At 45.7% G+C, this 17734-nt stretch overlaps 1 protein-coding gene across 5 annotated transcripts in view; it reads left to right on the top strand.

Annotated features, from left to right (window-relative positions):
- The window catches only part of PPP1R21 (protein phosphatase 1 regulatory subunit 21), a 69662-nt gene extending 67314 nt beyond the window's left edge, over positions 1–2348 (top strand). For all 5 annotated transcript variants that reach the window (XM_048842948.2, XM_048842949.2, XM_048842947.2 and 2 more), the window contains one exon: positions 1720–2348. In XM_048842948.2, coding sequence (XP_048698905.2) covers positions 1720–1749 — 30 coding nt within the window. In that variant the 3' untranslated portion in view covers positions 1750–2348. The remainder of the gene's footprint in view (positions 1–1719) is intronic.
- Positions 2349–17734: the final 15386 nt, after the last annotated feature.

Below are 17734 nucleotides of genomic sequence, written 5' to 3'. Positions count from 1 at the left end.
TCCCTACCCTCCAGCATATCTACCTCTCCCCCCAGCTTAGTATCATCTGCAAACTTGCTGAGGGTGCAATCCATCCCATCATCCAGATCATTAATAAAGATGTTGAAGAAAACCGGCCGAGGACCAACCCCTGGGGTACTCTGCTTGATACCGGCTGCCAGCTAGACATCAAGCCGTTGATCACTGCCCATTGAGCCTGACAATCTAGCCAGCTTTCTATCCACCTTATAGTCCATTCATCCAATCCATACTTCTTTAACTTGCTGGCAAGAATACTGTGGGAGACTTATCAAAAGCTTTACTAAAGTCAAGGTATATCATGTCCACCGCTTTCCTCATATCCACAGGGCCAATTATCTCATCATAGGAGGCAATCAGGTTGGTCAGGCATGACTTGCCCTTGCCCATGTTGACTGTTCCTGATTACCTTCCTCTCCTCCAAGTGCTTCAAAATGGATTCCTTGAGGACCTGCTCCGTGATTTTTTTCGGGGAGAGAGATGAGGCTGACCGGTCTGTAGTCTAAATACCAGAAAGTGAAATTTTAATCCATTTCAATCTAAAACAAAAATAAAATTAGTCTGCTGAGCAAAAAGTACAAAACAGATCTAAAATGAACTTAAGCTATTTTAATTTATCTAAGATCTCACTGTTAATACAGGTAAATCTGTTTTAAATATAAATTGTAACAATAGTGTCCCTTTAACAATGTTACTTTAACAGGATCTGAAGTCATAATACCATCATAATACAGAAGCACAAGGATGCCCTCTTGGTTGTCTCTCCTTTCGTGGAGACTATTTGTGCCATTTTATAACTTTAAAAAATCCCTGTGGAAAATAGTCACTGCACAAATGCTGTAATTTGCTTATTAAAATAACAATGTCTGAAACATTTGAAAAGTAAAGAACACCCTCCTTCCCCCATAACCATAGGTCCTCAAGCAGTAACTTGACAATTTCACTTAAAATGAGGCCCTTTTAAATATGGAAGCATGCCAAAGTGAAAGTTATACATTTGGGGAGGGTTTTGTTTCCCAGTCAAAGCAGCAAGAAATAACAAAGCATCAAACTCTGTGCCAACATTTAACCAGTTCTGCTTAAAACAATTAAATTATGAACTCCTGCAAATAGACATGCATTTTGAAATTACTGACATCCTATTAATGGAAAATGATACATTTAGAACTCTTCTCCAGACTATGCTGTAAATATCCTGTTTAAAACCAGCTAAAATATGATAAGGTCGCTGTTTTCTTAAGAAAAATTGATACAAAATAATTCCCAGTATTTATTCCTTTGGATAATTATCCTGTACGGTTTTTATTAGAAACAAGTACCATTTACTGGTAAAAACTCACTTGCCTTCACAGCATTTGAATGATGGTATAATCCTGAGAACATGGACACAATTCCAGTGCCTTTCTTCTAGCTTTTAATTAGAATAAAATATTTATGGTTTAGATGACTATGAAAGCTGTAATCCTTTCTTCCCTTAGTTATAACAAGTGTAATGGGAATTTATAGAGTAGATACAAAATTTTAAATACAGCAGCTTTCTTTTCTTTCTCTTTGAAATTTAATGACTTTTTTTCTCCTATGTTTCATTTTCTTTTGTAATGTTTTCTCTGTATAGGTAGTGATTTAGGCATCAGATTTGCTCCTGTTTGTTATTTTCATATGTATTATGTTCTCCCGTGCATTATTTGTTTTTCACTACAGGGAAATTCCAGAAAGAACAAAAGTCGGTAGTTTACGGTCAATCAACTGTCTTTCGGATGTTGCTACTACTACACAGAATTGCAGATGCTGAAAATTCAATGTCACCCTCTTGAGCTAGCTCTTAAAAGGAAACAGAGATGGTTTTGACCTAGTAATAAGTCATTTGGTGCCATATATGAATTTGACACGTTTAGAACTTGTAACCAGTAAAACAGACAAAATTTAATGTTGACAGTTAAAACAAAGAATTTTCACTCCATGATTAACTTGCATCAGAATTCCCTTAGGTTGTTTTTACTGTGCACTTTTTGAAATTAGATTTTAATGTAATCTAATAAAGTTTATGTATATTTTCAAATTCAAAATATGGGTTAAACTTGGTATCCGTGCGGAAGTGTGTTTCTGGATAAAATGTTTAAACTGTCAGCATTCATACATGCCATTCTTTGCTGTTCTTTTAAAAAAAAAAAAAAAAAGTATCCAGATTGATTTGAAAATGTAACGTTTCTGGCCATGCAAGGTGTGCATTTTGTGTAAATTTATTGTTACCTCCTGTTCTCATATCTTCTGAATTAGTTGGGATGGTTGCTTAGGGAAGCTGATGTCAATAAACTCAAACTTAAAGTGAACTGGCTCAGTCTTGTTTGGGGTATATGCAATATTGGAAACTTCAGTTTCTCGTACTTGGATTTTGAACTCGAGAGGACAAGTAGCTCAATCAAGAAGTGCTCATGAAACTGCATTAAAGACTTGTTGGGGAATTTTGTTTGTATTTTAAAATGTGCTGGTATAAAAATTTGCTTGTAAAATCTAGAGCAAAAAATGAGCATAAAATGTTGTAAAGGAACAAAGATTTTTTTTGTTAAAGTCCTGTGTCTCAGCAATGTAACAGCTCACAAAGTAGGCTGATCTACTACTCTCTAGAAGTTATTAATTCATAGATGACTTAAAAACTGAATTTGCAAAGTAGTTAAAACATTTTATGGTATTATGAAGAAGTTTCCCTAATGGACTGACTTTTAAAAAAATATCTGTTTTATACTTGTTTACTCATAATTGTAATTTATTTAGGAAGCCTGTAAATCTCTCATAAGATTTTCAGCACAGTCTAATACCACAGAGGTGGGCATGAAACGATTTTCCCATCCCTCCTCTATTTTCATGAGTTAGCATTGAAATGAAGCTGAGACCTTTTGATAAATGAGAGGCTACCCTAGAGCAACCTGGTTGTTCAGCGCATTCATATGGGCAGGGGAAGACTTGCGTTCAAGTTTCTGCTCCAAATTAAGCACAGCAAGGATTTGGACCTGGATCTCCCACATCCAAGATGAGTTCCCAACCCACCAGGCAGTTGGCCATTTTGGAATGTGGTTGGTCTCTCTCCTGTTGGAGCTTTTCCACTTTGAATAAACATTGGGTCAGAGAAAGTGACTCTGACTCTCTAGTTAGTGATTATGGCTCCCACTGGGCAAGTGGGAGAATCGGGTTCAAGTCCTTGCTCTAATGAATATTTATTTATGCTAAGTGGAACAGGAAAGATTGAGACCTCAAGCCCAGAATAGCAATGAACTGTTTTGATGGATTGCATTTTCCAGTGAAAAAAACATTGTCACATTCCCAACCAGCTCTAACCACAGGTTTCCACAGTATAGTGTCTGACAAAAATCAGTGTTGTTAAATGTTTTACACTGAACTTCTATTCCATAATGGATAATATGGCACTTATCTATCCTAAATGCAAGATTCACTCTGGAATGTTAGCAACATCAGTGTGTATTCTGAGTCCATAATAAAAAAATAAAATCCAAGTCACAAATTTGCTATTGCTGAGATGCCTTTTTTGAGTGTACTTGTCTAGACTGTGTACTGCCTCTTACCAGCAGCTGTTTTAAGGATAGCAAAGTCCTCAAGGACAAGCACATAGGAAGAGCTATGTTCCATCAAGATAACAAAGCCCGTTGCCAACTGTGTCCACATGTCAGGGGACACCATCATAGGGCCTAATCACATCAGTGCCACTATCAGAGGCTCGTTCACCTGCACATCTAACAATGTGATATGTGCCAGCAATGCCCCTCTGACATGTACATTGGTCAAACTGGACAGTCTCTACGTAAAAGAATAAATGGACACAAATCGGATGTCAAGAATTATAACATTCAAAAACCAGTTGGAGAACAGTTCAATCTCTTTTGTCACTGGATTACAGACCTAAAAGTTGCAATTCTTCAACAAAAATACCTCAAAAACAGACTCCAACAAGAGACTGCTGAATTGGAATTAATTTGCAAACTGGATACAATTAACTTAGGCTTGAATAGAGACTGGGAGTGGATGGGTCATTACACAAAATAAAACTTTTTCTCCCTCTCCTGCCCCCCCCCCCCCGACTGTTCCTCAAACGTTCTTGTCAACTGCTGGAAATGGCCTACCTTGATTATCACTACAAAAGGTCCATCCCGTCACCCCCCCACCCCCCCCCCCCCGCTCTCCTGCTGGTAATAGCTCACCTTAAGTGATCACTCTCTGTACAGTGTGTATGGTAACACCCATTGTTTCATGTTCTCTATGTATATAAATCTCCCCACTGTATTTTCCACTGAATGCATCCGATGAAGTGAGCTGTAGCTCATGAAAGCTTATGCTCAAATAAATTTGTTAGTCTCTAAGGTGCCACAAGTACTCCTCCTCATATTTTTAGAAGTAATCTTGACTCTGAATTGTTTCTCCATGTTGTAAATAGAGTAGCACTGAGAGGCAACATATGCTTGTCTTCTTTCCTTGAAGTCGCCTTGCAGTGAGACACACCTTAGTTACCCTGTTTTGGGTCTCCAAATCAAATCATTACATTTATGTTTTATAGTGTTTGTCACTCACTGTTTAATGGAGGTTGCACACACAGTCGCACTCAAACATCCTTTCTACTTTCTTAAAACTTTGTGAAAAGATCCTTTGAACTTTCCCAAGCTTAAGCTCTGCTAGAAGGTGATGTTTTTGGAAAGTTTAATAAAAGGTGTATTGAAGATTGAGGTTAATAAAAAACTGCTTTCACATTATTAAAAAGCCACCCAAACTTTTTATTTGTGATCTAATAATCTGAGTGACAAAGGCATATTTTTGTCACCTCTATTTAATTGCTGTTAAACACCCTCTGGGGTGACAACTTTGAAACTGAAGTTAATGCTGCTGTGCAATAAGCAGAGTTTCATGTTAGGAGCATGTTCCATTCTTCTTCGAGTGCTTGCTCATGTCCATTGCATTGTAGATGTGTGTGCTTGCCACATGTACCAGTGCTGGAAGTTTTTCCCTCAGTGGTCTCTGTAGGGGACCGGCTCTGGTGCCCTCTGGAGTGGCACATGTATGCGCCAGTATAAGCGGCGCCACCAGCTCTCCTCTCCCTCAGTTCCTTCTTACTGCCAGTGATGGTGCTGGAATGTCTCCTTGCCTGGGCAAGCTTTCCTTCTCATAGAATCCTAGAATATCAGGGTTGGAAGGGACCCCAGAAGGTCATCTAGTCCAACCCCCTGCTCGAAGCAGGACCAATTCCCAGTTAAATCATCCCAGACAGGGCTTTGTCAAGCCTGACCTTAAAAACCTCTAAGGAAGGAGATTCTACCACCTCCCTAGGTAACACATTCCAGTGTTTCACCACCCTCTTAGTGAAAAAGTTTTTCCTAATATCCAACCTAAACCTCCCCCACTGCAACTTGAGACCATTACTCCTCGTTCTGTCATCTGCTACCATTGAGAACAGTCTAGAGCCATCCTCTTTGGAACCCCCTTTCAGGTAGTTGAAAGCAGCTATCAAATCCCCCCTCATTCTTCTCTTCTGCAGGCTAAACAATCCCAGCTCCCTCAGCCTCTCCTCATAAGTCATCTATTCTAGACCCCTAATCATTTTTGTTGCCCTTCGCTGGACTCTCTCCAATTTATCCACATCCTTCTTGTAGTGTGGGGCCCAAAACTGGACAAAGTACTCCAGATGAGGCCTCACCAATGTCGAATAGAGGGGAACGATCACGTCCCTCGATCTGCTCGCTATGCCCCTACTTATACATCCCAAAATGCCATTGGCCTTCTTGGCAATAAGGGCACACTCTTGACTCATATCCAGCTTCTCGTCCACTGTCACCCCTAGGTCCTTTTCCGCAGAACTGCTGCCTAGCCATTCGGTCCCTAGTCTGTAGCGGTGCATTGGATTCTTCCGTCCTAAGTGCAGGACCCTGCACTTATCCTTATTGAACCTCATCAGATTTCTTTTGGCCCAATCCTCCAATTTGTCTAGGTCCTTCTGTATCCTATCCCTCCCCTCCAGCGTATCTACCACTCCTCCCAGTTTAGTATCATCCGCAAATTTGCTGAGAGTGCAATCCACACCATCCTCCAGATCATTTATGAAGATATTGAACAAAACCGGCCCCAGGACCGACCCTTGGGGCACTCCACGTGATACCGGCTGCCAACTAGACATGGAGCCATTGATCACTACCCGTTGAGCCCGACAATCTAGCCAGCTTTCTACCCACCTTATAGTGCATTCATCCAGCCCATACTTCCTTAACTTGCTGACAAGAATACTGTGGGAGACCGTGTCAAAAGCTTTGCTAAAGTCAAGAAACAATACATCCACTGCTTTCCCTTCATCCACAGAACCAGTAATCTCATCATAAAAGGCGATTAGATTAGTCAAGCATGACATTCCCTTGGTGAATCCATGCTGGCTGTTCCTGATCACTTTCCTCTCATGCAAGTGCATCAGGATTGATTCTTTGAGGACCTGCTCCATGATTTTTCCAGGGACTGAGGTGAGGCTGACTGGCCTGTAGTTCCCAGGATCCTCCTCCTTCCCTTTTTTAAAGATTTTTAAAGATTAGCCTACATTCTCAACTGTGTCTAGTTGTGATTCTCTGTATGTAGCTCTTAGAAAATTTGTATAGTTTATTAGTTCCCTCAGTGCATAAGTTAAAAATAGTTAGTCCCCTACAGGACTTAGCCTAGGGATGGGGCATGCCCCAATCCCTGTGCTTCAAGCCTTGTGATGCCGCAAAAAAGTATGCCAGTCAGTGATCCCCATCAAAGCTGTCTGAAGTGTTTGGGGAAGACCCATGTGTGTGACAAGTGTCACAGTTGTAAAAGTTTCAAGCCATAAACCATAAAGGAGCGGGGCATTCAACTTGGAGCACTTCTTGTGGAGTTGGTCCTCTCACCAGCCTCGGAGCCGGCTAGAATAGACTCCGCTCCAAGCACTGTGGCATCAGTGCAGTGTGCGCTGCTGTTAGGGGGCTTATTCCTTCACCCACTTACTTCCCTGGTCCTTCTCGCGTGAACAGAGAGCAACAGTACCCGAAGTCCAAAGGTGCAAACAATTCGATGTTTATTGGGGTGAACTTCCAGCAAGCATGATTCCAGTTTCCTTCCTTAGTATCCCCCTTCCCAGCTCTGACACCACAAAGCCTTACACCTGTGTCCCTGTTCCCATTCCTGCCCTTAGCAAAACATGATTCCAACTTCCTTACTCCCATTCCCATTTCCCCCTTTAGCAAAACATGATTCCAATTTTCTTACCCCCATTCCCTGTTCCCATCTCCCTTACCCACATGCCCATGCCCACCCACACCCTTCCTCATTGACTACAGATTATATAGTAAAACTTGAGTTCTGCTTAGCTATACCTTAACCAATCATTTTCCTGAAATTTAACTAACCAATCCTAACATATTGTAACATGATTATGTAACCAATTATATCCCACCACCTTAATTAGTTTACAGCCAGCAAAATTAATTATACAGCAGACAGAAGCAATCACAGAACCAGACAGAGATTATACAGACAAACAATAGCAAAGTGGGAACTACAATGACAAGACAACACAGAAGTGAGGATTTCACATCCCAGCTATTGATAAGTGAGTTCTTGCCGGACAGGATGCTATCAAACTACGTTTCCTTTTACATTTTCTAGGCACTTCCCTTTCTCTGGAGGTGATAGGAATACAATCCTGTCCTGATAGTGCCTAACAGCCCAATAGCACCTTATTTCAATGTGACTAGTTTGGAATGTGAGGATGTGACTGTTCGCTTCCCAGCTTATGGCTGCCTCTGCTGCTTAGCCAAAGGCCTTAGCCTAAGAACAGGGCCTCAGACTGTCACAGTAAGAGAAGGCCCTTACACCAGCAGATGGTGATTTTGATTCTTTTATACCTCTATAATTAGCCAAGTGATAAGAATACACCTAAATTCTTAGAGTATAGGCCTTTACAGACAGGCATGAATATCTATATCCTAACAGCTGCCAGCACTGGCCTCTGGCTGGCACCAATCCCCATCCCTGGTACTGGCTAAAAAGCAAAGAAAGGCCGGGAGAGGGCATTCTCCTATGTCCCGTGAAAGGGAGGAGAGAGCCAGAGGAGAGCAAAGACCCAGGTGGGGCAGTTCCTCCCCTCCGGACGGTGGCCAGGCTCCAGCACTTGAGCTGTCGAGCCCCCTTAAAAATCCGCCTGGGAAGCAGCAGAGGCATGTGGCACCTGGCTGTGCCTTTCAAACCAAAGGCCTTTCAGGCTGCTAAGGACTTATAGTCCCTTCCTGTGCCTCCCATGCTGGCTAGCAAGGTGCCCTATTCGAGGGGTCCCAGGGCAGGTTTACCTTTCCAGCAGTCCCCATCGGTGAGGCACCATTCCCTGATGCAGGGGGTGTCCCACCAGTGCTCGCCTGAGCAGTGCCGCCAGACCCCCCCGGATTGGGGGGAGGGATAACTCAGTGGTTTGTGCATTGGCCTGCTAAACCAGGGTTGTGAGTTCAATCCTTGAGGGGGCCATTTAGGGATCTGGGGCAAAAAAAAAAAATTGGGGATTGGTCCTGCTTTGAGCAGGGGATTGGACTAGATGACCTCCTGAGGTCCTTTCCAACCCTGATATTCTGTGATTCTATACCTGTCAGGGTGCCTGGCGTCGTTCTCCAGACTCCAGGCAGCGTTCCCCCGGATCCAAGCACTGATTGCTGGCTGTCTGGCACAGACATGTGGAGGCGCGTCACCAGTCCCCGGAGTCCTAACACTGGTCCCTGGAGTGTTTGAGTCAAACCCAAATTTGGGGTACCACTCTGGAGGGTAGAATCCAGTTTGCTGCTATGGATCCCCACAGGCATATTGATGTTCTCCTGAGCCAAGACTTTGATTCTCTCGCTCCCATTCCCAATCCCAGTCCACAGAGTGGCACCCCTCTCAAAGCATGAGGTGTTGATTGCTAATACCGCTGCCGATCCGCTGAATGCTGCTGTCAGTCACTGGAGGCACGGCACCAAGAGCAGTCTTCCTGGTACAGGTGACCAGTGGAGACCTATGGGGAGAGAGGGGTGACGGGAATAGGGTAGATAGGCAGCTTTGGTACTGGTGTGGTCCCCTAGACAAGTCTCCCTCCTCAGGCTCGGAGAGTGAGGAGGAAGATCTTCCTGCAGGCCAAGGCCACCCACCAGGGGCATTGATATTCCTATTGGACCACCAGTGGTTTTATGGCACCAGAGCCAATGGATGGCTCCCTGGCAGCTATGGAACCCCTGGGGGTTTCCCCAACCATCGCAGGGGCACTGATCACTCTTAGGGGCATCTGAGAAACGGTTGGCAACAGTCTCCCGCCTGCTCCCGGACTCAGAAGCGGAGTCAGAGCAAGGTCCCCAGGGTCAGCCAGCCTTGGTTGAGGCTCCCCTGGTGGAGGCTATGAAGTTGACGCATGTGCCATTACCTGCCTCCTCATCCTCTTCACCTGATGAGGCAATAGCGGGACCTTCCCACACGGTTCTCCAGGACGATGTAAAGGCTCACCCGGAGCTTCTAAAGAAGGTGGCTGAGGATGGCATCTAACCTGCAGTTGGTGGCTGAGCAGTTAGCAGAACCCTCCAACTCCATATTTGATGTTTTAAATGCAGCAGCCCCCTCCAAGGTAACATTGCCAGTCCATGAGGGAGTGTAAAGCTGATCAAGGCCTTGTGGCAAACTCTCTCCTCCCCGCCCCCATCTCCAAGCGGGCAGAGAGGAAGTATTATGTCCCTGCTAAGGGATTTGAATACCTATATACACCCCCTGTTCCAAGCTCACTGGTGGTATCAGCCTACTTGGCCATTATGATTTTAACATTTGGCAGTCCGTGGTCAAGATTGTGGACTCACTACCAGAGGAGCCCGGGAAGGAGTTCCTGGCTATTCTGGATGAGGGCAGAGCTATGGCCAGGGCAGCCCTCCAAGCGGCCTCAGATGTGGCAGACTCCGTGGCCTGGACCACGGCCTTGGCCATTTCTCTGAGACACCTGGTTGCAGTTGTTGGGCCTGTCGGTGGAGGTTCAGCAGTCCATCCAGACCCTCCCCTATTGACGGCCTGGCACTGTTCGCAGAACAGACAGAAAGCAAGTTACATGGCCTGAAAGACTCTAGGGCTACCTTGCATTTGCGGGGCCTTTACATGCCAGCGCCTATGAGAAAGTGGTTCAAGCTGCAGCAGTTCCACAGGTTTGGGGGCCATTTCCGAACAGAGCCCTTCCGCAGAAAGGGCAAGGGCTCAAGCACCAGCAAGGCCAACAGCTGGTCCCCTCAGCTCACTCAAGCTCTACCCACAACTAGCCAGGTAATGAGCAGGCATTTTGAGGGTGCGCTCGAGGGCGACCTTCCAACCTGTGTCCTGGATCTAGCACCCCTGCTTTTTTCCAACTGCTTGTCTTCCTTCCTCCCTGCCTAGGCCTCTTATAACATTGGACCAGTGGGTCCTCAGCACCATAGCAGGGAGGTATACCCTCCAGTTTACTTCTATCCCCTATTCTCCCCTCTCCCTCCCCATCCCTTTTCAGGGATCCTTCTCATGAGCATCTGTTCACTCAGGAGGTGCAAGGCTTTCTGCGGGTGGGGTCTGTGGAGGAAGTCCCTCTGCCTTTGAAGGGGAAAGGGTTTTACTCCCACTATTTTTTGATCCTAAAGGCCAAGGAGGGTCTATGCCCTATCCTCGGCCTGCTGAGCCTCAACAAGTATCTCAAAAAGTTGAAGTTCCGTATAGTCTTCCTGGCTTCCATCATTCCTTCCCTGGATCCGGGAGCCTGGTACACTGCCCTTGATCTGAAAGACGCTTACTTTCACATATCAATATTTCATGGACACAGACAGTGTCGAGATGTTGCAAGCCACTTGTCAAGTTCTGGGCCTGTTAATAAATGAACAAAAACCAATGTTTATCACGGTCCAAAGGATAGAGTTTATCAGACTGGTACTCAACTCTACCCGAGATAGAGCATTCCTGCCAGAGGCCAGGTTCAAGGCAGTGTCATATCTGATTGCCAGCATCACTGCCCATCCGCTCACCACTGCCCAGGTCTGTCTCAGACTAGTGGGACACATGTCAGACAATATACATGCATTCTGCCATATGAGACTCAGGCTGTGTCCCCTCCAGGTGTAGCTGGCGTCAGTCTAGTGCCTGGCCAGACATCACCTAGACAAGGTCATCACGAACCCACCGCAGGTACTTGCCTCCCTGCAATGGTGGTCCAACCCGATTCTGATGTTGAAACGCGTGCTGTTTGCGAGCCCACAAGTCTCCCTGATTTCAGATGTGGTTCGACCTCAGTTGGGGAGCGCATTTCGATACACTGCGGACTCGGGTTATGGAGCTCACGTTACATATAAACATCGGGGAGCTCAGAGCCATCTGTCTGACTTGTGGTGTCTGACTTGCGGTGTCTTCCTTCCCCAACTGTCCAGTCGAGTGGTGCTGGTGTTGACAGACAAAACGGCCTCCATCTTCAACAGCAGGGGGGGCTCTTTCGTTGGCTCTGTGCAAGGAGGCCTTCTGTCTATGGGGCTTCTGCATTCAGCATGCAATCCACCTGGAAGCCTCGCACCTCCCCGGCGTCTGGAACACGCTGGCAGAATGCCTCAGCAGATTCTTCTCTCACCACATGTGGTCCCTTCACTTGGAGGTTGTCAGGATGCTCTTCCAGAAGTGGGGAGCTCCCCAAGTGGACCTGTTCACCACCAGACAGAACAAAGTGTCATCAGTTCTGCTCTCTGTAAGGCCTCGACAGAGGCTCACTTTCCAGTGCCTTGCTCCTGTCATGGTCAGGAGCCTTGATGTACGCCTTCCTGCCAATTCCACTCATTAGCAAAGTCCTCTCAAAAATCAAGAGCGACAAGGCATAGTTCATTATGATCGCCCCAGCATGGCCTCGCCAGCATTGGTTTGGCATGCTCGTGGACCTGGCCGTAGCAGCACTGTGGCCATTTCCCAGCTGCCCGGACCTTCTCTCACAGGATCACAGTCGGCTCCTGCACCAAACCTTGCCTCTCTCCACCTCACAGCTTGGATGCTGCGTGGCTGAATCTAGAGGAACAAGTCTGCTCTAGTCAGGTACAGCAAGTTCTCTTGGAGAGCAGAAAGTCCTCCACCAGAGCGACTTACCTAGCAAAGTGCAAGCACTTCTGCTGGGTGTCGGAGTGGAGTATCTCCCTGATCCAGCCGTCTCTGCAGTCCATCCTGAATTACCTGCTTCACTTAAAGCTCCAGGGCCTCACCTTCTCTTCAATCAAGGTGCACCTGGCAGCCATATCGGCCTTCCATCCTCACATCCAGGGTAAATCGGTATCCTCGCATGAGATGACGATCAGGTTCCTGAAAGTCCTAGAAAGACTTTTTCCATTGATCCGGGACCCGGTTCCCCAGTGGGAGCTCAACCTGGTTCCTTCCAGACTCATGATCTGCCCTTTGAGCCTATGGCTTCTTGTTCCATTTCCCACGTCGTGGAAGGTTGCATTCCTTGTAGCTATTACCTTGCGAGATGGGTGTCCAAGATGAAAGCCCTCACTTTGGAGCCCCCTTGCACAGTATTCTACAAGGACAAGATCCAGCTGTGGCCCCATCAGGCCTTCTTGCCAAAGGTGGTGTCGTCCTTCCATGTCAACCAGGATATCTTCCTCACAGTGTTCTGACTAAAGCCTCACATGACCAATGAGGAGAGGTGGCTGCACACTCCTAGATGTCAGGTGTGCCCTGGCTTTCTACCTGGAGCGCACCAAGCCCTTTCGCAGGTCGGCCGAGATCTTTATTGCAATAGCTGACAGGATTAAGGGCCTTCCCGTGTCCTCTCAGAGGATTTTGAATTGGATCACAACCTACATCCATACTTGTTATGAGTTGGCACAGGCTGTGCCTCCACCTATAGGCCCACTCAACTAGGGCTCTGGCATCTTTGGCTGCTTTTCTGGAGCATGTCCCTATCCAGGACATCAGCAAGGCCGCTACTTGGTCTCCAGTACACATGTTCTTGATGCATTATGCTATCACCCAGCAAGCCAGAGACGATGCTGGCTTTGGCAGAGCTGTGTTGCAATTGACACATCAATGAACTCCCACCTGCCTCTGATGGTACTGCTTGGGAGTCATCTACAATGGAATGGATGTGAGCAAGCACTCAAAGAAGAAAAGATGGTTACTTTTCATAACTGTTATTCTTCAAGATGTGTTGCTCATGTCCATTCCATTACCCACCCTCCTTCCCCTCTGTCAGAGTTCGGGCAAGAAGGAACTGAGGGAGGGGGGAGCTGGTGGCATCCCTTATACTGGCACATATGCGCACCACTCCAAGGGACACCAGAGCTGGTCCCTTACGGATACCACTGAGGGGAAAAACTTCTGGCACCAGTGCATGTGGCAAACACATACACCTACAGTGGAATGGACATGGGCAACACATCTCAAAGAACAACAGTTACAAAAGGTAAGTCTTTTATCTGTCCATGATCTTTGCTGTCTTCCAGTGGTTTGGGACCTACTTGCTTGAGAGCCAGCCTCCTGTGCCATAGTGTATTAGCTGGCTCTTGAGGTGCTTGGGCTGGAATTGCACCTCTCTCTCTCTCTCTCTCAATGGGAGGGAGCTGCTGGCATGGTCTTTCTGCCAAGGTTCCTTAACATTGGAACGCTGCTCCTATCAGTCTGTCAGAGCTTGGCTTTATTAACCTGTGAGAGATGCTAAAAGCCCATCTCTTGGTGTGGGGAAGGGATGAGGGGTTGGGGTGCGTATTTTTTAATGTGTGTATTCACTCTGGTGAACATTTAACTGTAAGAAGAGCTAGGGGAGAGATGAAGTGTCTTTAAAAAATTGTCTCCTTGTGACAGGATTTCAATTACTTTTTGACTCCTATTCTGTTGGAAAGGAGTCTTCAGTCTGGTCATTTTCATAAAGGAAAGAGTTGGGGGAGGCAATAGAGGGTTCATGATTGTTTACTTTTTTGGAAAGAAATCCACTCCATTGCTGATACTGTTCAAGTAGGAGCTTACACGGCAGTTACATTATATTAGTAATGGGCCTAAGCTGCAAAAATCAGCTCTGGATTTTGAACATCTCAAGCTTTGGCAGTGTTGAGATGTGAGATTGGGGTTTTGGTTCATCTCTGCCCCATAAATTTTAGATTTCCATGCAGTAACACTCCATCATACATGCTGAAATGGTATGGTTATCCACTTAGTTATGTTCTGGAAGGTGTTTTTCTGAGACGCAATGGAGCTGCATCCTATATCCCATTCCCTCAAACCCTTAAAATCATGGCAAAGCTAAGATACAGGTCTCCCCACATACTATGTGATGTCTGGACTTTGATTATAGGAAGCCCTGATGCTGCCTCTTAAGAAAACTATTGTCTTTATTCTATCGGGCTGCCTCCAACTCTATTAATATGCAGCCTGGCAAAGGAATCTGGTTGAGTCAATTAAATGCTAAGCATACAATCAAAACCAGGAGCGGTCTGAGTGTTGCACAAAGGAATAACCGGATAGTAGAATGGAACTATGAATGAGATTGTAGTATTTAAGCTTCAGTGCAGACAAACTTAAGAAGGAAAATAACCTTCTAAAGAAATTTTTTAAGATAGGCAGGCAAATTTTGAGCACTCAAGCTTTGCATATTTTCAGGAAAATATTCCACGTGATTCCCAGACTCCCATAAACTGGCAATAGAGTCATGAGTGAGCTAGGCTCCACGATAGAAGAATAGCAAAAACGTTTTGGGGAGTGGTATTCCAGGGACCTGGTCCAGGGCTGAGATTTGATATGGCAGCTGAAGAGGTTATGTAAGCCAGATGTAAAGTTCTGGGAGGGGTGATAGAGCCATAACGCAGAGCAAAGGGTACTGTATTTGAGCATTGACTACAATAAAGCAGGAAATGCTAGAAGTTGTCTCAATGTTTTGAAATGCACTGAGTACTGCTTCTGGTGACTACATGGAGACAAAGCCAAGTATTGATTGGATTTGGGATTGAGAAGCTGTGGGTAACCAGTGGAGATAATGTAGTTCGGATCTTTTATTCTGGACAGCTAACACGTCACTCACCATTTGAACATCTCAAATAGCGTACTTCAAAAAGTAAAGTAACTGTTTAACTTGTCATTCAACACTTGTATTTCCACACTGCTATGCTAATACATGGTTGAAGGGAATCTCAGTCTTTGAAACAGACTTGCTGCAGAGGGTTTAAAATCCTGGTATACTTCTGGAAAATTATTGGGCAAACATAAAGCACAGTCAGTCTGTGCATATTATTGGGAAAGAAATGATCAGGGAACAGAAATAGTTTTCATGTTAATTTATTTCAGAGCAGTGGTTCCAAACTCTTTCCATCACACCTCCCCTTAACCCTAATGGAATCTGTCCAACCCCACCTCATCCCCGAGAACCGAGGTCAGGAGCGGGGCTAGAGCCAGGAGCACAGCCACAGTCGGGGTGGGGAGCGGGGGCTGAGGCCAGCCCCAGGCGGGGGGCAGAGCAGGGTTGGGTGGCGTGCCCCACAGTTTGCGGGACCACTTTTTTAGAGCCATTATTAATGTTCAGAAAAGGTGAATGCAGTTCCTAACTATTCAAAGTTAAATAAAATCTGTTGCCAGACTCTCAATGTACAATTAGTAAGATAAGTCCTGGGAACACTTTATAGTTTAAGACAGGCTTTTTAAAAAAATCCTTCCCTAATACTCATTTAGTACCAATAGAAAATGTTTTTGGTTCCATCAGTACTAATGTTCTTTTGTGTGATATAGTGTACTTATTGAGATTTAGGTTATTGCCTGATTGAATGGATTGTGATTCATGTCCTGAGAGCCTCCTAATATGCTGTCAAGGTTCCTCCCCAACTCTGAACTCTAGGGTACAGTTGTGGGGACCTGCATGAAAACCTCCTAAGCTTACTTTTACCAGCTTAGGTTAAAACTTCCCAAGGTACAAATTAATTTTATCCTTTGTCCTTGGAATATCCACTGCCACCACCAAAATCTAACTGGGTTTACTGAGAAATGTAGTTTGAACATGTCTTTCCCCCCAAAATCCTCCCAACCCTTGCACCCCACTTCCTGGGAAAGGTTTGGTAAAAATCCTCAACAATTTGCATAGGTGACCACAGACCCAAACCCTTGGATCTGAGAACGATGAAAAAGCATTCAGTTTTCTTACAGGAAGACTTAATAGAAATAGAAGTAAATAGAAGTAAAGGAATCACCTCTGTAAAATCAGGATGGTAGATACCTTACAGGGTAATTGGATTCAAAACATAGAGAATCCCTCTAGGCAAAACCTTAAGTTACAAAAAAGACACACAGACAGAAATAGTCATTCTATTCAGCACAGCTATTTTCTCAGCCATTTAAAGAAATCATAATCTAACACGTACCTAGCTAGATTACTTACTAAAAGTTCTAAGACTCCATTCCTGGTCTATCCCCTACCGGGATAAAGCAGCGTACCGACAGACACAGACCCTTTGTTTCTCTCCCTCCTCCCAGCTTTTGAAAGTATCTTGTCTCCTCATTGGTCATTTTGGTCAGGTGCCAGCGAGGTTACCTTTAGCTTCTTAACCCTTTACAGGTGAGAGGATTTTTCCTCTGGCCAGGAGGGATTTTAAAGGGGTCTACCCTTCCCTTTATATTTATGACATATGCATTACACAGTTTATTACATATAAGTAAGTCTGCGAGTCTGTCATGGAAGGCACGGCTTCTGTGACTTTCCGGGGCCTCCGTGACTTCTGCAGTGGTCGGTGCAACTGGCTCGGGGACCGCCCCAACAGCTCAGGCAGCCCCTGGGCCAGCTGTACCAGCTGCTGCTGGGGCAGTCTCAGGCCACCGCACCCCACCCCCAAGCAGCAGCAGCAGTCTTGGGTGGTCGCACCCCCCTGCCCTCCCCAACAGCAGTGGCAGTCTTGGGCCGCCGCCACGCCACCTCTCCCCAACAGCAGTGAGGGTCCGGGGCTGTGTGCCTCCCCCCAGCAGCAGCAGGGCTCCTGGGCTACGTGTTGCTGGCCCCTCCTCTCTACCCCCCCCAGCAGCAGCAGCAGGAGTCCCAGGCCATGTGCCGCCCCCTCAGCAGCAGTGGGGGTCCTGGGCTGTGTGCTGCTACCTCATCCCTCCCCACAGCAGCATGGGCCTCCTGGGCTGTGTGTCGCAGTGCCTCTGGGCAGGCCCCCTCCCAAAGCACCCACAGTGCCCATGGGCCGCCCCCTGCCCCAGAGCACCCAAGATTTAGTTAGGGGTATATAGTACAAGTCATGGACAGATCACAGGCTGTGAATTTTTGTTTACTGCCCGAGGCCTATCCATGACTTTTACTAAAAATACCCATCACTAAAACATAGTCTTACATATAAGTGTTTTGATTGTTAGTTGAAATCACAGAAATCTAAAATTGGCCATATCAGGTCTTGACAGAGCCCTGGCTGGGATGATTTAACTGGGAATTGGTCCTGCTTTGAGCAGGGGGTTGGACTAGATGACCTTCTGGGGTCCCTTCCAACCCTTATATTCTATGATTCTATGATTCTATGACAGAAGTGAACTTAACATAATGGTATGTTGCAAGAGACTGGTTTTGTGCTTTAAAAGTACTGCAAGTTTGCAAGAGATTGTTTGTGTTAAGAGTTCTAGTATTTTGGGACAGTTCTGAAATGCTTCATGTACTTGCATTTGGAAAACAGCGATACAGTCACTATTTCATGCTTTTAATACA

This window comes from Caretta caretta, chromosome 3 (assembly GCF_965140235.1).
Source record: "Caretta caretta isolate rCarCar2 chromosome 3, rCarCar1.hap1, whole genome shotgun sequence".
In the NCBI taxonomy this organism is placed as follows: Eukaryota; Metazoa; Chordata; order Testudines; family Cheloniidae; genus Caretta; species Caretta caretta.
Note: the sequence above shows the minus strand (reverse complement) of the source record. Positions and strands in the feature narration are given on the sequence as shown.